The sequence below is a fragment of the Macrotis lagotis genome, chromosome 7 (genome assembly GCF_037893015.1).
Source record: "Macrotis lagotis isolate mMagLag1 chromosome 7, bilby.v1.9.chrom.fasta, whole genome shotgun sequence".
NCBI lineage: Eukaryota > Metazoa > Chordata > Mammalia > Peramelemorphia > Peramelidae > Macrotis > Macrotis lagotis.
Genome location: NC_133664.1, coordinates 157,093,891 through 157,119,284, shown reverse-complemented (window position 1 = coordinate 157,119,284; position 25,394 = coordinate 157,093,891). Strand labels below are relative to the sequence as shown.

The 25,394-nt window shown below is 32.9% G+C and overlaps 1 protein-coding gene across 2 annotated transcripts in view; it reads left to right on the top strand.

Annotated features, from left to right (window-relative positions):
- The window catches only part of FAM185A (family with sequence similarity 185 member A), a 103,711-nt gene that overhangs the window by 62,787 nt on the left and 15,530 nt on the right, over nt 1-25,394 (top strand). For both annotated transcript variants that reach the window (XM_074194003.1, XM_074194002.1), the window contains one exon: nt 2,482-2,616. In XM_074194003.1, coding sequence (XP_074050104.1) covers nt 2,482-2,616 — 135 coding nt within the window. The remainder of the gene's footprint in view (nt 1-2,481; nt 2,617-25,394) is intronic.

Genomic DNA, 25,394 nt, shown 5'->3' with positions numbered 1-25,394 from the left:
GTTAGAATGGAAGAGAAAAAAATTATTGACCTCATGCCCCTGGATCAGACTTTTGACTGGGACCTTGATTTGATCATTATTTGGTTTTGTTCCAATAGCCTTCCTGCTGACATAACATAGTAGGATTGCAATCCTGCCTTGTCTCCTACTGTGATTGTGTTATTGGCAGAAGCACAAAGATAAATGAGATCAAAATTTTCAGTCTTTATTTCTGTTAACTAATTCCACATGGAAATATTATCTATGATGGGGACAGCAGAAAGCAATATAGAACTTTGTGGTGTAATGATGACTAAAGATGTCTGGAATCCATTCTAATTCTGCCACTGTCTCATCCAGGGTGCAACATCAGTCACTTTAACCTCTTGTGCATCTATTTGGCAAAAAGAGGTGAAGACTATTTGTTCCCTTTTACCTTGTAAGAAGTCACAAGATGACTTTTTGAATTCCTCATGACTGAAGAGTTGGTATTAATAATTATGAATGATTACTAGATGTTGAGTTTATTTTAATATGTTAAGACAGGCTGTCCAAAATGTGACTGGCAGTGTGATTTTATACAACCCTCTATGGTTTAGTAAACAAAACCAAGCTGCCGCAAAGCTCTCACTAAAATGGCAAATCAAAATATATAGTCTCTTGTTTCAATAAAAACTTTTAAAAGCATGGTTGAACAGCCCTGTGTTAGGATTTAGGGAAAAAAAAACAGGCACTTCAAATTTCAGGTTCTTGCTAAAGGAGAATGATTATTGATTAACCTTGGGCCACTTAAAATTCTTGCATATTTAGAGATGGAAACCCTGTGTAATTTGTTTTGCTGGCTTATTTTTATTTTTGGAAAAAGGTTCCTAAGAAAAAAGTGTTTCCATGTTCTCTCTTTATTTTTTCTGTTTTAAATCTACATCTAAATCCCTCTAGAATGGAAAATTTATACTCTGTTCAGTATTCACATTTGAGTTTGGACTATTATTTTTATCATAACTTTTTCTACAAATAGTGTGGATTATCTATGTCTACAGTTTTGTCTGACTGCATAAGTGGGTACATTCATCTTCCCCAAGCTTTAAGTAACCCCAGCAGCATTACCTTCTAACCCACAAAGAGTTGTGGGGAAAAAAAAGAATGAAAATAATTCCTTAAGTATATTTCTGTGTTCAGTTATTTTCAGTTGCCACTCATTTGCAGACCTCACTTTCAGGGTGGGAATAGAGGAATATTTTTAGTTTTCTCCTAACCAGATGTGGAGTTACTTAAGTATAATTAAAACTGATATTAACCAGACTACATGGAAAATGTGCTATTAGAACTCTTTTTTAAAAAGATTCATTCAAAATTTAATCTTCAAAAACATATCATTGTGACCATCTTGATTCATGAAGATGTGATCGATGCTCTTTAAAAAGTATGTATTGCTAGCTGTATGTTATATAGGTTAGAAAGCTGCTAAAATAGTACGATAGCCAGTGTTAAAAGTGTTTTGAAAAGTCTTACCAAAGAATTGTTCTGATTTCTTTCAGCAAGGTTGCAGATAGGGTTATATGAAAATTGAGTTTTTATCCTTGGCTCTTAAAAACTACGTAAAGTACTTAAAAAGTACCTTAAAACTAAATGAAATCTGGCCAAAAGAATTATAGTCCTTAGTATTCAAATAAGAAGCCTTTCTAAGGTATTTTATTACATTATCCAATTTTTTTCTTGAGAGTCCTTCAGGTTTAAAAAAAAAAGTTATTGTACAATAGGAAAATTTTCTCTTAAGACAGCATCTTGGAAACCATATGGTAACCTGAGTTAAAATACTGTTTGTGAGAAAGTCATTTCACTTGTTGGGCCTCAGTTTCCTTATCTGTTAAATGAGAGGGTTGGACTGAAAAACCTTTAAGGTCTAAAATCTTATGACCTAAAAGTCCTCAGTCCCAGAATTTTAAGTGTGCATATGCAATCAGTATCATGATGCAATTATTCATTGTAGCCACATTTGGAATAAATCCTTGTAAAGCTATGACTCCTATAGTATATGGTTTCCTGGAGCCAGCCTAGGGGTTGTGCAGTCTACAGAATGTTCCCCAACAGATGATTCATAAAACACAATTGACATCAGTGAGGAAATAATAGCAAATCCTTGACTGCAGGCTGCAGATGAAGTAAACTGCTGACTGTGCATCTTCTCTTGGGGCTGTGAGCTGGCCGGAACTGTCTGCAGAAAAATGGGAGCTCCTAATGGCCTCAGGACTCATTCCCTGAAGTGAATGTGGTTACCAGGTGCTCCAGAACTGCCTTGATCCTTTTCTTTTTTTGGCTGGGGACCAGGAAAAGAGATCACAGTGAAAATGTGTAGGGGAAAGGTTTAGAAGGAAAAAATGCTATGGGAGTGAAAATGCTCCCTTGTTAAATTAACAGGAGAAAGAAAAGGCCAGGAGCTGGACATTGTAGTTTTGTTTTTAATTAGTTGCATAGATAATCTAGTCTTTTAATTCATTCCAGGATCTATTACAATCAAAGTCCCATCTTCTCTCAAAGCTCATTTGCAACTGTCAGGGAGCAAAGTTGATGTGAATCCAGAAATCACTTTACAAGAAATAACAGAAGTTCCAAAAGACAATGGTATAACAATCAATGGTAAGAAAGTTCCATTTTTGCCACCTAATGAATTGTCATTGGCCATGCTGAAATAAGAATATTATATATTTGATTGCAGTTTTCAGCCTTTTAATTTCCTTTGTGTGACATCCTAATTTCCAGGGCTCCCTTCTTCAAATGCTAACTGTAATGTGATCCAGGTATTTCATTTTGGGAATTATTAAACTACCCATAGATACTTATTATGTGACCAATATTTTCCTTTGATTACCCTGACAGAATTAGTCTCTGGCTCAGAAATAATCTGAAAAAAGGAGTTAAGTACATATACTAATATTCATGAATCAAAAATGGTCTCCAGGATCAAAATGATTTGTTGGTTGTATCATTTTATCACTGCTGATTTATGTTATATCCAGAATATTCATTTGCACAGAAATAAGTTCATTTTGTACACTGACACGTGTGTGCATGCGTACGCGCACACACACACACACACACACACACTCACTCATTCACTCATTCTCATACTTCTTACCCATGAGATACCAAATAGAAATATGGAGATATTTTCTAAAAATGATTGTTTAGATTTTGACTATTATATGTCAAAAGACATAGAAAAATATTTTGTATATTTATTTTGGGAGAGTAAGAAAGTTTGGACTTGAGATTTTTTTCCACATGGAAACTTCTTTCATTCATGTACATTGACACTTTATCTGTTACTTATATTCTTAGAGAGATACTCATGATCATGCCACTAGTATATGTCATAGGCAGGATTTGAACCCAGGCCTTGCTGTTTCAAGTACCATAACCAGTACCATATTTGCCTCTGTATAATAATATAGTTCTAACCAAAAATGTAATGGCAGTTAAAAAATAAGCTTTATATCAATTCAGATCCAACTAAAATCTCACTACACAGACTCTTGATTGGTTAGAAATTCAGGAACATGGAATCCAACAGGAAATACTTATAATCTGATATCTTGGGTTGAAAAAGAAGAAATTGTAAAACTGATTTATTTACATCTTGTAACAACTATGCATAGTCTGGCATTCCTACGTTGACCATGTCTAAAAAATATACTTCAATCTGAAACACTAAATTCTTTCCCTTTGACTTTAGATGGGTAGTATGTTTCCACATCTTTGTGTTAATTTTTCTCCTTATCTCTATCACTTCATAAAAATTTTCCCAGATTTCTTTGAAACAGTAATTTCTTAACAGCACAATAGAATTTCATTTATTCATATAACATAATTTGTTTAGCCATTCTCTAATTAATGAGCACTCCCTTAGTTTCCAATTCTTTAGTGCTATAAGGGTTGCTATAAATATTTTTGTACATTTGAATTCTTTTCCTTTTTGTCTTTGTTGTCTTATATAAAGCTATAAATACTGGCTCTTGACATTAGAGGGATAGTACTTAACAGTTTAAGAAAAGATCTGTTCATTCCTTTAATATTTTAGTGAGAGTCTTCCCTCTCAGAAATGGATGTTATTTTGTCAAAAGGTTTTTCTGCATCTCCTCATATATTAATGTGATTTTTTTAATTAATGTGGCTCATTATTGTTGATACTTTTTCTAATATTGAATCAATACTAAATTAAGTATAATTCCATATGATCTTAGTATATTTTTTGTGATATATTTCTATAGTCTCCTTGCTAATATTTAAAGTTTTTGCATCACTATTCATTAAGATTTTGACTTACAGTTTTCTTTTTCTGTCTTGACTCTTTATGATTTAGGTATTAAGACTATATTTGTATTATACAAGGAATTTGGCATGATCTTTTCTTTTTCTGTCTTTTAAGACAGCTTATGTTATATGGAATTAATTGCTCTTTAAATGTTTAATAGAATCCATTTGTAAATCTATTGGTCCTGAGACTTTTGTCTTTGTCATTTCATTTATGGAATGTTCAGTTTTTCTAAGATTTGTTTAAATTTTCTATTTCTTATTCTGTTAATATGACTATTTTATATTTTTGTCAATATTGAACCATTTCATCTAAAATTGTCAATTTTATTGATGTATAATCAGGCAAAATAGTTTCTAGTAATTGCTTTATTCCACATTTTTCTAAATACATATATAAAAATTTTTGATACTGGTCATTTGGTTTTCCTCTTATTTTTTTAAAAAACAAATTAATGAGTTTTATATTTTATTTTCAAAAACTTCTAGTTTTATTTGTCATTAAAAAAACTTGTCTCCCTTTTTTGATTTTCACAATTTCTACTGCAGTTTTATAATTTGTTGACTTACTAGTTATTTTTAGTTGCATAATCAGTTTGTTGATATATCTTCTTTTTTTCTCATTTATTGATGACATGATAAATGTGTTTAGACTTGGGTTAAAGCTTCTGTGCCAATAAAAGTGATTTCTTTTTTTTTGCCAATTAAAAATGATATTAGACCTGTTAGAAATTAGTATGGGAGAGATAGCAAGACACTTTTTTTGGTTTTTGAGATATAAAATTCCCCTTAAAAATGGCTTTGCCCATTACTAGATCTGTACCCCAAAGAGATTTTTTTTAAAAAGCAAAAGATGTATGTAAAAATATGTACAAAAATAGTTATAGCACTTTTTTGTGGTGGCAAAGAATTAGACATAGAAGAAATATTAATCAGTTGAGGGATGTGGCATATTAATTGTGATAGAGTAATGTTGTGCTATCAGGAATGGTAAAGGGGATGGTTCCAGAAAACTTGAGAAGACTTATATGAACCTGATGCAGAGTGAAGTGAGCAAACCAGGAGAACATTGTACATATTAATTAATAGCACTATTGGAATGATGATCAACTATGAAAGACCCAAGTTTTCTAATCGATACAGTGATTCAAGACAATTCCAAAGGATTCACTACGGAAAAAATGCTATCCACCTCCAAAGAGAGAACTGACACACTCTGAGCATAAATTTATTTATTATTTTTCATTATTTTTTGCCTTTTTTAATGACATGACCAACATGGAAATATATTGTGTATGATTTCACATGACTAATTTATATATTACTTTCCATCTTAGTAGGGGAGTGGGGGAGGGAAGAAGAGAATTTGGAACCCAAAGTTTTTAAAAAAGTAAAAAGTAACTAATTAAAGAGAAGAACTACTTTGGTTATATATTGAAATTTTTAGTATATTTTCTCATTGTTATCATTATCTTTAATGAATTATTATTTCTGTAATTTGTTCTTTGACCTACCCATTCTTTATGATTAAATTAGTTGCCAATTTTCAATTCTTTCTTTAGCAACCCTTTATTTTTGTGGTCCATGAAAATGATTCCACTTTACTGCATTTTGTTGAAGTTTTTATGTTCTAAATCATAGTCATTTTTTAAAAGTTCCCACAAACAACTGTGGAATTTGTGTACTTTTATTATCATTAAGTATTCTCCAGAGATTTAGAATATTTAGAATATTTTATTTTATTTTTGAATATTTTATTTTCCCCAATTACATGTAAAAATATTGTTTAACATTTCTTTTTAAAATTTTGAATTCCGAATTCTCTACTTAAAATAGTAAGTTATACATGTGCTCTCATACAAAAATTTCCGTATCGATCATTAGTGAAAGAGAAACAGACCAAAGGAAAAAAACTATGAAAAAGTAAAGTGAAAAAAAATAGGCTTTGATCTGCATTCAGATTCCATCAGTTCTTTCTCTGAAGGTGGATAGCAATTTTCATCATGAATTCTTTGGCATTATCTTAAGTTATTGTATTTTTGAAAGTAGTTAAGTCATTTATAGTTGATCATAGTTTGGTGTTGCTTTTTACTCTGTATGCTGTTCTCCTGGCTTTGATCACTTTATTTTATATGAGTTCATGTAAGTCTTTGGAGATTTTTCTAAAATCATCCTGCTCATCATTTGGGGTTTTTTTTTGTTTGTTTGTTTTTTTAGTTTTTGCAAGGCTATGGGGTTAAGTGTCTTGCCTGAGGCCGGATTTGAACTCAGGTATTCCTGACTCCAGGGCCAGTGCTCTAACCACTGCACAACCTAGCTGCCCCCCCCCCCATCATTTCTTATAGCACTCTAGTATTCCATTATAATCTTATACCAAAATTTTTTCAGCCATTCCTCCATTGCTAGATATCCCTTCAATTTCCAGTTATTTGCCACCACAAAAGAGTTGCTTATAAATATTTTTGTACAGATAAATTATTTCCCCCTTCTCCTTTTTTAAAATCTCTTTGGGATTCAAATATTGCTAGATTGAATGGTGTGCAGTTTTATAGTCCTTTGGATATGTTCCAAATTGCTCTCCAGAATGGTTAGATTCATTCACAACTCTACCAACAGTGCATTAGTACCCCAATTTTCCCACATCTCCTTCAACATTTGCTCTTTTCCTTTTCTGTTTTATCATCCAATCTCACATCTATGAGGTTCTACCTCAGAGTTGTCTTAATTTGCTTTTCTCTAATCAAGTAGTACTTTGGGAAATTTTTTTCATATGACTAAAGATAACTTTGATTTCTTCATCTGAGAACCTCTGATCTTATCCTTTAACCACTTATCATTTGGAAAATGACTTATATTCTTCTAAGTTTGACTCTATTTGAGTAATAAGATCTTTATCAGAGAAACTTGCTATAAATTTTTCCCCCAACTTTGTCCTTTTCCTTCTAATCTTGGCTAAACTGTTTTAATTTGTACTAAAAAATTTTTTAAATATAAGCAAAATTAAAAGATTTTTATCTTGTAATGCTCTCTATCTTTAAGTCATAAATTTTTCCCTTTTCCATAGATCTGACAGATAAACTATTCCTTTCCCGCCTAACTTATCACTCTTTATGTATAAATCATATTCATTTTAAACTTATCTTTGAATACAGTATAAGATAATGTTTTTCTGTATTTACTAATCATCCCTTATTTCTAAATCATTTATTAATTTTGACCTTATATTGACATCTATTGTAAGATGATAGTCTATGACTAGTTTCTTCCAAACTGCTTTCCAATTTTCCCAGAAGTTTTTGTCAAAGAGTGAGTTCTTGTCCCAAAAGCTTGGGTCAAATGGTTTGAATTACATATGGTCCTTTACCACTGTGTATTATGTACTTAATCTGTTGCATTGATTCACTATTCTTATGTCTTGGCCAGTACCAGATTCTTTGATGATTACTGCTTTATATTATAATTAATTCTTGACTCCTTCAATGCACTGGCTCTTAACTGGGTGTTATCCTGACTTGCTGCTTGATTTTTTTTCTTTGTCTGCTTGTTGTAAATTTTCAACTGTTACTCCTCCTGCCCAGTACAGAGCCCAGTATTCTTCCACTGGTTCAAAGTGCTAGTTCTCCATTCTCAGTCACAGGTCCCCTCCTCAGTCTTCACTGTATCTGAAACCCAACTCTGGATATAAGTGATGGAGATATCCCTTAATACCTGCCCTGCTTCCTGCATAGTGCCAGATGTCTCTGTGCTGAATAGGCCCCCTTTTCTTGCCCTAGTACATAAGCATTGGACTTCATTTAATCTACCTGCTAAAAGATTCAATAGATCCCCTTAACCAGACCCTGGCCCCAGTGTCCACAGAACTCACTGTCTGTCTATGCCAAGGTGGTCTGGTCTGGAAAAATGACTCACTAATCTTTTTTTCTTAGCAGCTTTCAGTCTGGCACATTTTCTATGTCTTTGCACAGTAGTTGCAAGGAGTATACTATTTCCTTCTAATATGTTTTCTTTGATCATTCCAGTTAAGAATAACTTCTCTCTATAAATTTCTGTAAACAAGTTATTTGTGTCTCCCTTATAGTGTCATATATCTTAAGTTATATTTTGTTTGCATTTTTTCTTCACTTATTGCATACTTCTTCAAAGAAGGAACTTATTCTTAAATAGAGAAGAATTTGTTCAATTAGTGATGGAATTAATGAATTCATCATTCCTTATTCAAATAGAAAAACCTATATGCTTTTATACTTAGCCATAATTTGTTATTTTGAAGACTATCCTTCATCAGCATAGTAGTCATTTACCTTTTAATCTACTTTTGGGTGATATTAAATTTCACAGGATACCCTGTATTTCCCAAGCCAAGAGCCAGAGAAAGGATTCAAATGTAAAGATAATTCTGCCCTTGGAAATAAAATTTAAATCTTGACACTTGGATGCTTGACTAGGTATCTGAAATTTTTTACTGATAATAACTAGTGTTTCCACTTGCTACTCTACAGCAATACGTGGCTTTGTGGCATACCCCAGGAAAAATAGATTAAGTAGTTTTCACAGTATTAATGCAATTTGACCTGGTACACCTTTATCGCTTCATCCTTGGCAGAGCTGTGAACACAAGGCAGGAGCCATTTGATAGGTAGGCTTGATGTTTTGGATTAAAGAGAGATTTCTTTTTATTTTATTATTAGTGTTAGTCTGAGAATTGTTTACTATCTAAATGACCTCAGGTTTAACAGATCAAGTGGATTTGATCATATGACTAAAGTAAGGCAGATTGTTATACTCAAAGGAGATTTCTCAACCAAATCTATTTTGGAAATACTGAGTAGCTCAAATATGAGTTGTAATTCTAACTAAGGTCAGCTAGCCCCCTTGGACAGTGCCTTGTGATGAAAAGAACAGAAATAACCATATCATAAAGTCTGGATTACATCAGCAGCATAATTTGTTCTTCATAATTCCCATAAAAAAACCATGCCAGTAGGGTTTGGTCCCTAAAGGGATCACTTCTCAAACTTTCCAAAGGGATTTTTATTTATCAGCCCTGCACTGTTATTTTATTTCCTGCTCTCTAGCTTCTCTTGGTGTTTGTTGTTTCTAATAATCCATTCTGTGATGGTGTGTTGTTTTAGACTTGAAGGACATGACATCTGTGGTATAACTCTCAGGCTAAGTATTCATCTTCTGGAATCCCTCCTACAAAGCCATATGTCTGATAAACCATGGATAATTTGTTATCAATTGAGGTGAAGATCCATAAATGTTGTGTTCTTCCAAATTAGGGAAGAAACAAGATTTTTTAATCACACAGTGAAAATTTTCTGGTAATATAGTCATACCATTGAGCAATGGGTTCAAGTCTCTTCTACTCAGACATGAAACCCTTGTACACTGCATGAAGCCACAATGCAATGTCTGCAGTGCCTGTGGCAGGAAGTTCATCTTCAAATTTTCTTGTTTAGAGATATCCAGTGGGGCACATAGAAAGAAGCCAGCACCCCTGGAGTCCTTTTCCCAAATTGGACATATAAAACAGATGAAAATAAATATTTTTGGAACAAATGAAAACCACTAAGTTGGGAATTCCCAAGCCTGTTATTTTGGGGGTTGGAATAGGACACATATGGGTTAGATTTGCAATTTATCATAGAAAACACTGGTTCCTTTGGTTTGGAAGAGGTACTGCATGCTCTTCTGTCCTGTCGGATGGCACTTTTTCAAATCTAGTGATAGCTCTTTCTCTCCAAATGGGAAAAGATCCAGTGTCTTGGTTTGACAGACTTCAAAAATGATGAAAGTATGCTGAAGCTTCATTTTCCTCCTGAATTTTTTATATATATATATAGTTTTGTCAGCCATGAAAAGATATTCCATTAGCCACAAAAAGGAAAGTTTAGTAAATGTATCAAGTATAAACTAAACATATATGTGTGTTGTGTGTGTACATTATATAGATATATATATATATATATATATATATATATATATATATATAAATTTCTTTTAAGTTGTTTTTTAAATGAATGCTAGGGGTTTATTACAGCATTGCAACAAGACTGAATGCTCACTTTATGGATGAGTTGGAGATAAAATTTTCCATTTTTCATTATAGTCAGTGCCTTTAGAATAGATAGTATAGAATAGATACTCCAGTAGTTCTCTGATATTTTCCATGTAATACAGTTTGATTGGTTTGTTTTCATTTTAATAGCTCCATTTTCCCCAACATATATTTTCTTAAACTCTATATCTCCTGCCCATTTGTTTTCACTTATTTTCTCTTTTTTAAGTTTTCATGAAGATAAGTTGAATCCCCTTAGTTATCACAAAAATATATGGTCAGGAACTGCCCATGAGTTCAAAGGACAATTGAGAATGTGTTGTGGAAACAAGAGTTGTATGAAAGAGTACTATCATAGTTTAGAACTGAATAAATGTAAACCTGTGAGACCATCTAGTCAAATCCCCTTATTATATAGAGGAGAAACTTCAGACCAGAAATTGGAAAGGGGGTTCAGGAGATAGGTTAGGACAAGGTTATAGAGGGTGTTCAAAGCTCACATGATGTAGGAAAGGCCTGATTCTGGCCGGCCCACTAATAGCTTAAGTTTGATGTTGAAATGAAACAGTTATAAATTCCACCATAGAGGAAGACTGTCACAAGGACACTGCCTTGATTGAGTGAGCACAGCTCTGGAGACTTTGTGTAGTTCTTGGTGTTTCTACAGTTGGGTGTGAGTTCTTATCTCATAAACTCCACCCCTCTCCAAAGATCTGACAGTCAGTGGATTGTTCTTCTAATTGGCTTATGGTAGCACCCTTTATGTGTAAATCCTATACCCACCTAGACTTTATCTTGGACTAGGGTGTCTGCCTAGTTTTTATCATATTATTTTCCAGTTTTCCCAGCAGTTTTTGACCAAGAGTGAATTCTTTTATGCCAGAAACTGGAGTCATTTGCTTTGTCAAATAGTAGATTACTGTAGTCATTTACAGTAGTAAAAGTTTCTTGTGGACCTAATCTATTCCACTGATCTATGGCCTGCTGCTTTATAATAGAGTTTTAGATCTGGTAGAGTTAAGGCCATGTTCCTTTATATTTTTTTTAAACAGTTCCTTGGATATTCTTGACCTTTTGTTGCTCCAGGTGAATTTTGTTACTATTTTTTACTACTGTAGTAAAATAGTTTTTTGGTTGTTTTATTGGTATAGCACTAAATATGTAATTTAATTTAGGTTGTATTGTCATTTTTATTATATTAACTTGGCCTACCCATGGAGCAGTTGACATTTTTCCAATAGTTTAGATCTCACTTAATTTGTGTGAAAGTGTTTTATAATTGTGTTCATATAGTTTCTGGGTTTGTCTTGGCAGGTGATTCCCAAGTGTTTTATATTGTCTATAGTTACTTTAAATGGAATTTCTCTTTTTCTTGCTGTTGGGCTTTGTTGATGATTTATGTTTCAAGTAGTTTTAAAGTTGATTTTCTAGAGTTCTCTAAATATACTATCATATGGTATATTTATCTGCAAAGAGTAACAATTTTGTTTCCTCATTGCATACTCTGATTCCTTCAATTTCTTGTTCCTTAGAGCTTTGAAATGTAATTCTTTTTTTTCCATCCTTCCTCTCTTCCACTGTATATGTGTGTATGCATGTATAGAGACAGACAGATAAAACAAATTTCTACAAGATCTGTGTCCTAAAAATTATTCTAGTCTGTCCTTTGAGTACAAAGTGGACTCTCTCTGGAGGTGGGTTGCATACTTAAATATGTGTTCTCTGGAACTGTGGTTGGTTATATTGTCTTGATCAGAGTTCCCATGTCTTTCAAAGTTGTTGTCTGGTTCTACTCACTTCACTTTGTGTCAGTTTATACAATTCTTCCTAGTTTTTTCTACAACCATTCCCTTCATTATTTATTATAGCACTGTAGCATTCCATTATATGTCCACTATAACTTGTTAAGAGGTTCCTAAATTTATGGACAGCCCTTCAATTTCCAATTCTTTGCCACCACAAAAAGAGTGGCTGTAAATATTTTTGTCCCTAGAGGTAATTTTTCTTTTTTCCTTGATCTCTTTGAGGCATGGACCTAGTAGTGACAATGCTTGGCATATGAGTACAATAGGGCATAATTCCATGTTGCTTTTTTAGAACAGTTGACAAATGTGCAACTCCACCAAAAGGGCATTAAAAGTCCCTCCTTTTCTTGTCAATTGTCAACCTAATGGATGGTGAAGTAGTACCTCAAAATTATTTAAATTTGAATGGCACTGAATTTGTTGAATTTTTTTCCTGAAAATTGCCTATTAATATTGTTTAACTACTTAACAACTGGAAAATGGTTCTTATTCTTATAAGTTTGATTCAGTTACCTATGTATCTTAGAAATGAAATCATTATCAGAGAATTTTGCTGCATAAATTTCTTGCTAATACTCTTCTATTTTTAATTTCTTTGGTTTTGTTTGTGTTAAACTTTTCAATTTTATGTAATCAAAATTGTCCTTTTTAACCTCCTTGTGAACCTCTCTCTTTCTTATTTGGTCATGAATTCTTCCCCTAGATCTAACAGAAAATTTCTTCTGTCCTCCTGGAATTTCTTTATGATGTCACTCTAATATTTAAATCATGTACCCATTGGAGCTCATCTTAGTATATGGTATGAAATGTTAGCCTATACCTAGTTTTTGCCAGACTGTTTCCCAGTTTTCCCAGTAGTTTTTAACTGAATAATGAGTTCTTGATCCAAAGACTGGTATCTTCAGGTTTGTGAATCACTAACCTGCTGTGCTTGTTGCTCCTGTATATTGTATACCTAATCTGTTTCACTGATCAAATTATTTTTTACATGGTACTAGATTGATTTAATGATTATAGCTTTTAGTATAATTTAAGATCTGGTCATGACCGGCTCTGTTCCCATTATTTTTTTTTTTGTTTTTATTAATTTCCTTGATATTTTTGACCTTTTGTTCCTCAGATGATTTTTTTAGGTTCTTTAAATTAATTCTTTGTAGTTTGATTGGCATAGGATAGAATAAGTTATTTTAGATAATATTGTCATTTATCCTGTATTAGCTTGGACTGTTGTTATCAGTGATTAATATTTCTTCTATTATTTAGGTCTGTTTTTATTTGTGAAAAGAGTGTTTTGTAATTGTTTTCATTTAGTTCTATGTATGTCTTGGCAAGCAGACTTCCAAATATTTTATACTGTCTTTAGTTATTTTTAAATTAATTTCTGCTTTTATCTATTCTACTGATTTTGTTGACAGTTTACAGTAATGCTGATAAATTGTGTGGGTTTAAGTGTTGATACCTTACTGTAGTTGTTACTTTTTCCTATTAGTTTTTTTAAGTTAGATCTAAGTAAAGCATCAGTCTTCTACTTCAGTTTTTTTTTTCTTGTGTAATTGCTATAGCTTGAATTTCTAGCACTATTTAGAATAGTAATGGTGATAATTGATGTCCTTGCTTTATATCTTATTTTAGGGGTGGCTAGGTGGCGTAGTGGATAAAGCACCAGCCCTGGAGTCAGGAGTACCTGTGTTCAAATCTGGTCTCAGACACTTAATAATTACCTACCTGTGTTGCCTTGGGCAGGCCACTTAACCCCATTTGCCTTGCAAAAAAAAAAAAAACCTTTATATCTTATTTTAGTGAAAAGACCTCTTAATTCCATTACAGATAATGATCACTAGATACTGTTTATCTTTTAATGAAATGCTCCCTTTATTCCTATGCTTTGTAGTGGTTTTTTTTTAAAAAATAGGATTATGTGTTATATCCTGTCAGAAGCTATTTCTGTATTTACTGATCTGATTATGTTTATATTTTTACTAAGATTAAACCAGCTCTGCTTTCCTGGTATAAATTCAGACTGTGATATATAATATTTTTGTAATGTGTTGTCTTCCTGATTTAAAATTTTTTCATCATTATTCATTAGGGATATTTTTGTCTATATTAGTTAACGTTATATAGATATATTTTACATGTGGTCTATAATTTTTCTTTCTGTTTTCACCTGTCCTCATTTAGTTATTAAGACCATATTTGTAGCATAGAATTTATGGAATCTTTTATTTTCCTGTTTTTTTTATCCTAAGTAGCTAATAGTACTGGAACTCATTTTTGTTTTAAACGCTTGAAAGAATTCATTTTTAAATCTATCTGGTTCTGGGGATTTTTTCTTTGGAAGTTTTTTTATGATTTGTTCAATTTCTTTTTTTTTTTTTAGTTTTTTCATTAAGTGTCTGAGGCCGGATTTGAACTCAGGTACTCCTGACTTCAAGGCTGGTGCTCTATCCATTACACCACCTAGCCACCCCTCAATTTCTTTTTCTAAAATAGGGTTATTAGAATGTTCTTTTTTTTCTTATTTTGTTAAGCAGGGCATTTATACTAATGTAAATATTCAGTTATTTTATTTAGATTGCCAATATTCTTGGTATATAGTTTGATAGAATAGCTCCTAATAATTGTTTCTCTTTCGGCATTAGAATGAATTCGCCTTTTACATTATTTTTTACTGATAATTTGGTTTTCTTTAAATCAAATTAGCTGATAATTTATTTTATTTTACTGTTTTTTCTTAACTAAAAACTAGTTTCAAGTTTTATTTATTAATTCAGTAGATTTTTTTCTTTGAATTTTTTAATCTCTCCTTTGGAGATTTTTGGGATTTTTTTAGGATTTCCCCCCCCCTCCCAGGATTTTGATTTTCCTGTTTTTATTGAATTTTTTTTGTTAGTGTTCTAGTTTTTTTAGTGGAATGCCAGTTCATTGATTTATTCTTTATCTCTTTGATTGATTTAAGCAATTAAAGACATAAACTTTCCTCTGAGTACTATTTATGATTGTTGACTATGATTTTTCTTCCTATCCTCTTATACTTTTCTTCTATTTTCCCCATTCCTTTCCATGTTAGACATACTTCCACATTGTGCAAGAAGATTCAGAACTAAAGGAAAAAATTGAGAAAAAGAAAAAAACCACATAAAACAAGTCTTAAAGGGAAAATATTATGATTTGCTTTGCATTCTGACTCCGTGGTTTTTTCCTCTGGATATGGATGGCATTGTCCATAGCAAGTCTCTTAGGACAACTGGAGAATGGGTTGTTTTATATCCTGCTACTTTGCTGAAGTGCTAATTTTTGCAAGTAGCTTTTTTTAGTTGATTTTCTAGGATTCTCTAAGTATGCCATCATAGTGTTTACAAAGAGTGAAAGTTTTGCTTTCTTGTTGCTAAAGCTAACATTTCTGAAACTATATTGAATGGTAGGGGTAATAATGGGCATTCTTGTGTCTGGTCTTATGCTCCTGGTTTATACTCATTACATATAATGCTTGTTAATGATTTTAGATAAATACTGCTTATTATTTTAAGAAAAACTATTTCTATACTCTAGTATTTTCAATAGTAATCAGTGTTGTATTTTGACAAAGGTTTTTTTTCAGCATCTATTGAGATTATCATATGATTTCTGTTGGTATTCTTATTGATAAATTCAATTATGTTTATTATTTTCCTAATATTGAACCATCCATGTCTATCTGGTATAAATCCTATCCGATTATGGTGTATTATCCTAGTAATTACTTGTTGAAATCTCTTTGCTAAAATTTTATTTAAAATGTTCATTAGGTGATTCTGACAAAGGACTCATTTCTAAAATATACAGAGAACTGAGTCATATTTAAAAAAAAAAAAAAGCCATTCCCCAATTGGCAAATGGTCAAAGGATATGCAAAGGCGATTCACAGATGAGGAGATCAAAGCAATCCATAGCCATATGAAAAATTGCTCTAAATCATTAATTACTAGAGAAATGCAAATCAAAGCTTCTCTGAGGTACCACCTCATACCTCTCAGACTGGCTAATATGACCAGAAAGGATAATGATCATTATTGGAAGGGTTGTGGGAAATCTGAGACACTATTACACTGTTAGTGGAGCTGTGAACTCATCCAACCTTTCTGGAGAGAAATTTGGAACTGCACCCAAAGGGCAACAAAAATGTATATACCCTTTGATCCAGCAATAACACTACTGGGTCTATACCCTAAAGAGATTATGAAAAAGGGTAAAAACATCACTTTTACAAAAATATGCATAGCAACCCTGTTTGTGGTGGCAAAGAATTCACCTGTAAATCCATCTGGGCCTGGGCATATTTTCTTAAGGCGTTTATTGATGGTTTCTCCAATTTCTTTTTTCCAAAATGGGGTTATTTAACTATTTTATTTCCTCTCCTTTTAATCTGAGTAGTTTAAATTTCTGTAAATATTTGTCCATTTCACTAAAATTGTCAAATTTATTGGCATACAGTTGGGCAAAGTAGCTCCAAATTATAGCTTTAATTTCTTCCTCATTGGTGGCAAATTCATCCTTTTCATTTTTTGATACTGATTATTTGGTTTTCTTCTTTTTTTAATTCAGATTAACTGATTTTTTATTTTATTATTTTTTATTGATTTTTCACTTTGTTTTAGTGGAATCTGTAGTTTTAAGGTCTGTTAGAGCCTTCATTTAAAGTTGTGTCAGTCAAAGCTGCAGGAGCTTGTAAACTTTGTGCTGCCATCTTGGCTCTGCCCTAGAAGTTGGCATTTTCCATCATAAGCCTTTAAGAACTCTCCTGCTGAGAGGAACTAAGTCCAAATAGTTGATCATTACACAAGATTGCTGTTAATGTGTATAGTGTTCTTCTGGTACAGAGTTATTTTCTTGGGTTTGTTTTTATGCTACTTTTTTCTAATTTGTGAATCCTCTTTTCATATCTTTTTTCCTTAGACTTCTTTTAATTTTTAGATTTTTTTTTAGCTCTTTTTAAAAATCTTGCTTTAATTCTTCCATGTACTTGACTCTGAGCTGTATTTTTCTTTGAGGTTTCAGTTGATGTTTTTAAGACATTCTCTGCTTTTTGGTTTGTGTGCTTCATATTCATATTCTTATTTTTTGCTTATGTTTCCAGTTAGCTTCCTGACATAAGACAGTGCTGGCCTCTGCACATTTCTAAGGAGATGTCTGGTCTGAGCTTCTGTCCTCTTCTGTCCTTGTACTACTTTCAGTACTCCTGAAGGGATGTGATCTGGGCCATGGTCAGTTCATTACCCTCCTAATCTGTCCTCTGGAAAGTTTTGGTCCATATTGTAAATGGAAAGGTACAAGCACAGATTCAAAAAGGAGATATGAGATAATTCTTTCTTCCTACTCTTTTAATAGTTTATTGTTTATAATATTTGGATAATAGAAAATGATGTCAATGTATTAATCAACTTTTGCTTCCCCCTCCTTCCCTTTTTTAAAAAATTCTTTCTTATAAATAATGGCTGTAGGGAAGACAAGGAAATTTAGTCAATTTAAAAATAGTTATTTTTAAACATGAATGGTATGAAATTATAGTGACAAAATAAGTTCAAAAGAAGAGATATGAGAAAACACTTTCTTTCCTTCTTTCCAAATGGAGGGAATCTATGGTTATGGAACACCTCAGATGATTTCAGACATTTTCAATTTGCTAGTCAGTTTTGCTGAAACTGCTTTTTTCCCCTCTATATTTGTTATAAGGAATTGATCTTTTCAGAAGGGAGGTGGAGGTAAGGGGGTATAATATGATATAAAAACAAAGAATAACAAAGCAATTTATTTTTAATATAATAAAGTGAAAAGATGGGAGATATTAGTTCATTTCAGAATTTAAAAGCACATAACTTCATAGTACATGGAAAAGAGAAATTGTTTTCTGCAATGTGTGTGTGTATAGTCAAACCCACCCAGAGATGGAATATGCATCTTCAGGGCAGAAGTGGGCTGGACAAGGGCCCATATAACTCCAGTACCTGTTGGAGGAGTCCAGGATGGAAAACACACACACACACACACACACACACACACACACACACACCCTGATGTTTTTTGAATGTTAAAATGTCTCAAACATTTACAACCAACTCTGAAAAAATAAAGATGCAAAATCTTACATCCATTTTAAAATCTCTCAATGGATTGTTCTTTCTCAGAGAAGCTTACTTCTGACCAAAATGTGAATTCCAAATCAGTTGGAAAGGGAAAGAATCAAGAAGCATCAGGAAACCTGTATTATTTTTGTACTTTAGTGAAGTAGCCAAACTAGAGATGTGAACAGTGGTGGTCAACTTCTACATTTTTCTATTTGAATTGCCTTAAAATTTTACTATTCCTGTTACAGAAAGGACAAAAAGCTTGGAGTTTCAGTTCACTTTATGTGTGATCCTAGACAGGTCATTTAATCTCTAAACCTAAACTTCCTCATCTGTAAAATGGGGATGAGAGGTGCCATCACCTCCTCAATAAAGTCTACTCTGTGTGACCATGAAATAAGTTAGTACCCATGGAAGTTCTCCAAGACCATAAATTAGACAAATTGCTAATCTTCATTGGTGGATGGAGTTTCATTTTAAAAATGCTCAAATTGACCTGTGATTTCATCGATTCAGAAATGACCTCCAATAATGCATATTGAGACCTCTTTGCTTCTCTGTCTTGTATGACCCTAATTTATTGTCCCTAAAATGTTTGTCACAGTGATACCCCACAATTCTGGAGGCCTGCCTCATTCTCTGCCGACTTCAAAAAGTGCCGTTGCACTCTGTAGCACTCAAGCATCCATCTCTCACCTGTGGTTCTTATTTCCTTGTTAGTGAGATGCAGCAGCCTGCCTGCAGCCACTGTGCACCTTTCCATTGGTTGCCCATCTTTAATTCTCTGGAGGAAGTGGTTTCCCAAGTTTCACTGCCATAGAGCAACCCTGGTAAATTGATTGAAAAGATGGACCTTTTCTGTTAAAAGAGGAACCTTGTTCAGTAAAATGTTTAGCAATTTCCCAATAGCAATACAGTCTACTTTCCTTTTCAAGTCTGGCACCATTTCCATCCCAAAGGACCCAACTCTGTCATTTTCCCACAGAAATATATCATTGGACAACTCTAGGGCAGGGATCAGCAAATTAAGGTCCAGGGGTCAAATCTGGCTCACTGTTCAGTACAGCCTGTGAATTAAGAATTTTTTTCACATTTTTAAAATAAAGTTATATTAAAACATAGCTACCCTCATTCTGTCTAGTCTAGAACTGTTCTCATACTGCAGGGGCAGTACTGAATATTTGCAACAGAGACTTTAGGCGGCACTCTCATTGCTTCCCATGGCAGTGATGACTCAGCTTTTGATGGCCATGATATCAAAACAAGAAAAGGAAAGAAAAATAAAATTCTATTACAATTTTTTGAGCTAAGGCAAAGATTGCAATTTTCTTCTGATTGAAAAGAGGCACCCCCAAGAACTATTAATTATCAAACACTTAAGTGGCTTCAGATATTAGCTTTTGATATAGACTTGATTTACTTTTTTAAATAAGTTTAACCTAAAAAGACAAAATAGTGCTAATATGTGAAACATAAACTGCAATAAAGTCAATTCAGTGACAAAATTGTTTGATACTCAAGAAATGACAAGTTGTTTTAAATGCTTCTATTACAGACAAGCATTCAAACAAGAAATGAAAATTCCATTCCTACAATCTGTAAATGTTTACAGATTATTTTCCAAACTCCAATTAAAGTTTCAGCAGCATTTTAGAATTCTGAGCAAATGCAAAAGAAATCTATCTTTCAATAATCCATTTATTTAGCTGTGTGTGCTTGAGGTACTTGTACTTAACCATCAATTGGAAGTAGTTAATCTGCAATGTGGCATGCTAAAAAGAAAATATCAGAAAGAAAAACTTAAATAAAATTCTATAAATGTCTTCCAAATAATGAATATACTCAGTTAAAATCTTATTTGTTGATATCTGTTTTTGGAAAAAAGTTTTCAAAGATGAATTATTTCAGTTCATTACAGAACAGCATTACTAGATGAATATTTGCAATCAGTTGATGAAAGCTAGGTAGTGTGGTGAATAGAGTGCTGGTCCTGGAGTCAGGAAGACGCCTGTTCAAAAAAATCTCACATGCTTCCTGGTTTGTGTAATCCTATGAAATCAATTAACCTCTACCTGGTTTTTCATCTGTAAAAAAAAGGATAATGACACCCACCTTCAAGGATTAATTTGAGGATCAAGTGAGATAATAACTGTAAAGTACTTAGCATAGCACAACTATGTCAAGGTTTTCTATTATTTTTACCATGATAGTTTAATTTTATTGATAACAATTTGTGGTAAATTGTTTATTATACAAGTACCTATCTAATAACTATTTTTTTCTTTCAATCTACAACACAATAAAGAAAAAGTTTGCTGATCTGTACTAGAGGGTTAGGATGTTTATTTAAAATCATGTTAAAATTTGGGAAGCAGACATCTGTATTAATTTGGTCTTTCCTTCATGGATTGACTGACCAAACTCCCTTGGATAATTTCATTTCCCTTCCAGGAGAATCCTGTACAAATGACACAATGTCATTTTGAATAAGGAGGATTTCAAGAACCTCACCATCCAAAGGGAGGCCCTCCTTTACCCAGATTCTGTGCCAGAACTCCATCAAAGGAGTGAATACTTTCAGCGAGCAAACATCTCTCTGTTTTATTCCTCGTCTTATATTTATTATCAGAGATTTATGGGATATGGCTATTTTTGCTGTTCCCTTTTCCAAGAAATTTTGAATGGTCTTTTTTAGAAAGATGTTATTTTAAGTTTTACAATTTCTCCCCCATTTTTGCTTCCCTCCCCCGCAGAAGGCATTCTGCTAGACTTTATATTGTTTCCATTGTATGCATTGATCTCAGTTGAACATGATGACAGAGAAATCATATCCTTAAGGAACAAAAATAAAGTATGGGAGAGTAAAATTACATAATAAGATAATGGATTTTTTTTTCTACTTTGAAGGTAATAGTCTTTGGTCTTTGTTCAAAGTCCATAAGTCTTTCTCTGGATACAAATGGTATTCTCTATTGTAGATAGCCCAGAATTATCCCTGGTTGTTGCACTGATGGAATGAGCAAGTCCATCAAGGTTGATCATCATCCCCATGTTGCTGTTAGATTGTACAATATTTTTCTGGTTCTGCTCATCTCACTCAGCATCAGTTCATGCAAATCCTTCCAGGCTTCACTGAATTCCATGCCTCCTGGTTTCTAATAGAACAATAGTGTTCCATGACATACATATACCACAGTTTATTAATTGAAGGACATTCACTTAATTTCCAATTCTTTGCCACCACAAACAGAGCTGCTATGAATATTTTTGTACAAGTGATGTTTTTTACCCTTTTTTATAATCTCTTCAGGGTATAGACCCAGTAGTGGTATTGCTAGATGAAAGGGTATGGGTATGCACATTTTTGTTGCCCTCTGAGCATAATTCCAAATTTCTCTCTAGAAAGGTTGGATGAGTTCACAGCCCCACCAACAATGTATTAATGTCCCAGATTTCCCACATCCCTTCCAACATTGATCATTGTACTTTTCTGGTCATATTGGCCAGTCTGAGAGGTGTGAGGTGGTATCTCAGAGATGCTTTAATTTGCATTTCTCTAATAAGTAATGATTTAGAGCAATTTTTTCATGTGACTATGGATTGTTTTGATTTCCTCAGCTGTAAATTGCCTTTGTATATCCTTTGACCATTTGTCAGTTGGGGAATGGCTTGTTTTCTTGTACATTTTAGGAAACGAGTCCTTTGTTAGAAATACTTGTTGCGAAAATTGTTGCCCAATTTACTATATTTCTTTTGATCTTGGTTACAGTGGTTTTGTCTGTGCAAAAGCTTTTTAATTAATGTAATCAAAATTATCTAGTTTGTTTTAAATGATGTTCTCCATCTCTTTCCATAGATCTGACAGGTAAACTACTCCTTGATCTTCTAGTTTGCTTATAATATTGCTTTTTATGTCTCAATCCTGTATCCATTTGGATCTTATCTTGGTATTGGGTGTGAGGTGTTAATCTAATCTAAGTTTCTTCCATACTAACTTCTGATTTTCCCAACAGTTTTTTTCGAAGAGAGAATTTTTATCCCAATAGCTGGACTCCGGGTTTATCAAACAGCAACAGATTACTATAATCATTTCCTGCTATTGCACCTAGTCTATGCCATTGATCCATAGCTCTATTTCTTAGCGAATATAATTTTAGATCTGGTAAGGCTATGCTAACTTCTTTTGTACTTTTTTTCATTGAATCCCTGGAAATTCTTGACTTTTTATTTCTCCATATAAATTTACTTACAACTTTTTCTAACTCATTAAAGTTTTGATTAGTAGGGCACTAAACAAGTAGTTTAGTTTTGGTAGAATTGTCATTTTTATTATGTTAGCTCAACCTATCCTTGAGCAGTTGATATTTGCCCAGGTATTTAAACCTGATTTTATTTGTGTGAGAAGTGTTTTGTAATTGTTTTCAAAAAAATTTTGACAGGTAGACTCCCAGGTATTTTATTTTGTCTGAGGTTACTTTGAATGAGATTTCTCTTTCTAGCTTTCTGCTGTATCTTGCTAGTCATATATAGAAATGTTGAGGATTTATGAGGGTTTATTTTATATCCTTCTACTTTGCTAAAGTTGCTAATTATTTTATAGTAGTTTTTAGATGAATTTTTGGGATTCTCTAGGTATACATCATGTCATCTGCAAAGAGTGAGAGTTTTGTCTCCTTCTTCCCTATTCTAATTCCTTCAATTTCTTTTTCTTCCCTTATTGCTGAGGCTAATATTTCTGATACGATATTGAATAGTAGTGGTGATAATGGGCATCCTTTTTTCACCTCTGATCTTATTGGGAATGCCTCAAGCCTATCCCTGTTGCATATAATGCTTATTGATGGTTTTCAGATAGATACAACTTTATTATTCTAAGGAACAAACCATTTATTCCTATACTCTCTAGTGCTTTTGTTAGGAATGGGTGCTGTATTTTGTCAAAAGCTTTTCAGCATCTATTGATATGATTATATGATTTCTGATACTTAATTATACTAACAGTTTTCTTAATATTGAACCAACCCTGCATTCCTGGGATAAATCCTTCTTGATCATAATGTATTATCCTAGTGATAACTTGTTGTAATCATTTGGCTAAGATTTTTATATTTATATTCATCAGGGAGATAGGTCTATAATTTTCTTTCTCTGTTTTAACTCTTCATGGTTTAGCTATCAGCACCATATTGGTGTCAAAGAAAGAGTTAGGCAGAGTTCCGTCTTCACCTATTTTTCCAAAGAGTTTATTTAGAATTGGAACCAATTGTTCCTTAAATGTTTGGTAGAATTCACTTGTGAATCCATCTGGCCCTGGAGACTTTTTCTTAGGGAGTTCAGTAATGGCTTGTTGAATATTATTTTCTGAGATAGGGTTATTTAGATATTTAATCTCCTCTTCATTTATCGTGGGCAGCTTATATTCTTGTAAGTATTCATCCATTCCACTTAAATTATCAGATTTATTGACATAGAGTTGGGAGAAATAATTCCAAATTATTACTTTAATTTCCTCCTCATTGGTGGTGAGTCTACTTTTTTTATTTATGATATTAGCAATTTGGTTTTTCTTCTTTCTTTTTTTAATCAAATTGACCAGAGGTTTATCAATTTTATTGATTTTTTCATAAAACCAACTCTTGGTTTTATTTAAGTCAGTTTTTTTGCTTTCAATTTTATTAATTTCTCCTTTAATTTTTAGAATTTCTAATTTGGTTTTTAATTGGGGGGGGTTAATTTGTTCTTTCTCTATTTTTTAGTTGTATATTTAGTTCATTGATTTCCTCATTCACTAATTTATTCATGTAATCATTTAAAGATATATATACCCTGATGGCCACTTTGAGTTTAATCCCATAGGTTTTGGTATGTTGTTTCATTATTGAAATTATCTAGGATAAAATATTTAAATATTTCTACAATTTGTTCTTTGATATCAGCACTCATTCTTTAAAATGAGATTATTCAGTTTCCAATTGGTTCTGGTTCTATATCTCCCTAGCCCAATATTGCATATGATTTTTATTGCATTTTGATCTGAGAAAGATGTATCCATTATTTCTACCTTTCTGCAATTATTAGGTATGCCCTAGTACATGGTGAATTTTTGTATAAGTGCCATGTACTGCAGACAAAAAGGTATATTCTTTCTATCCCTATTCAATTTCTTCCATAGGTTTTCTAACAATCTATTTAACTCCTTAACTTCCTTGTTTAATTTATCTAAATCTGAGAGCAGGAGGTTGAGGTCTCCTACCAATAGAGTTTTGCTATACATGTCTTCCTCTAGTTCTTTCAGCTTCTCCTCTAAGAATTTGAATGCTATCCCATTGGGTGCATACATATTCAGTACTGTAATTACTTTATTGTCTATGGTACCTTTTAGGAGGATATAGTTTTCTTTCTTCCCTCTTTTAATGCTATCTATTTTTGCAGCTGCTTTGTCTAAGATAAGGATTGTGACCCCTGTTTTTTTCATTTCAATTGAAGCAAATATATTTTGCTCCAACCTCTTCATTACTCCATATATATATATATATATATATATATATATATATATATATATATCTGCTTCAAATGACTTTCTTGTAAGAAGCATATTGTAGGATTCTGGTTTTTAATCCAATCTGCTATTCACTTACATTTTTAAAGGAGAGTTCATCCCATTCACATTCAAAGTTATAATTACTAATTCTTTATTGTCCTCCATGCTATCCTTCCTTCTGTTTTTTCCCACTTTATCCATATTCTCCAATATTTTGTTTCTGAATACCACCACCTTCAGTGTGTTTGTCCTCATATATCCAACCCCCTCCCCTTTCTTTCCCATTTTCCCTTTTCCCTTCCCTTCCTTCTGTTAGTTCTTTTTTTTCTCCCCTTCCTTGTCTGTGTGCCCCCCTCTCCCCTTTATCCCTTTTAATACTTGAAAGGTAAGATGTTTTTTGAGTTAACTGAGTGTGTGTATGTAAGTCAACTTTAAGCCAATTCTAGTGAGAGGAAGATTCAGGTGTTTCTCATCTCCTCCCTTCTTCCCCTTTATTACAGTAGGCCTTTTGTACCTCTTAATGTAATAAGATTGACTCCATTCAATCCTCCTCCTGTCTCCTTCCTGTCCCCCTTTTTAAGGAGGAAGTGTTT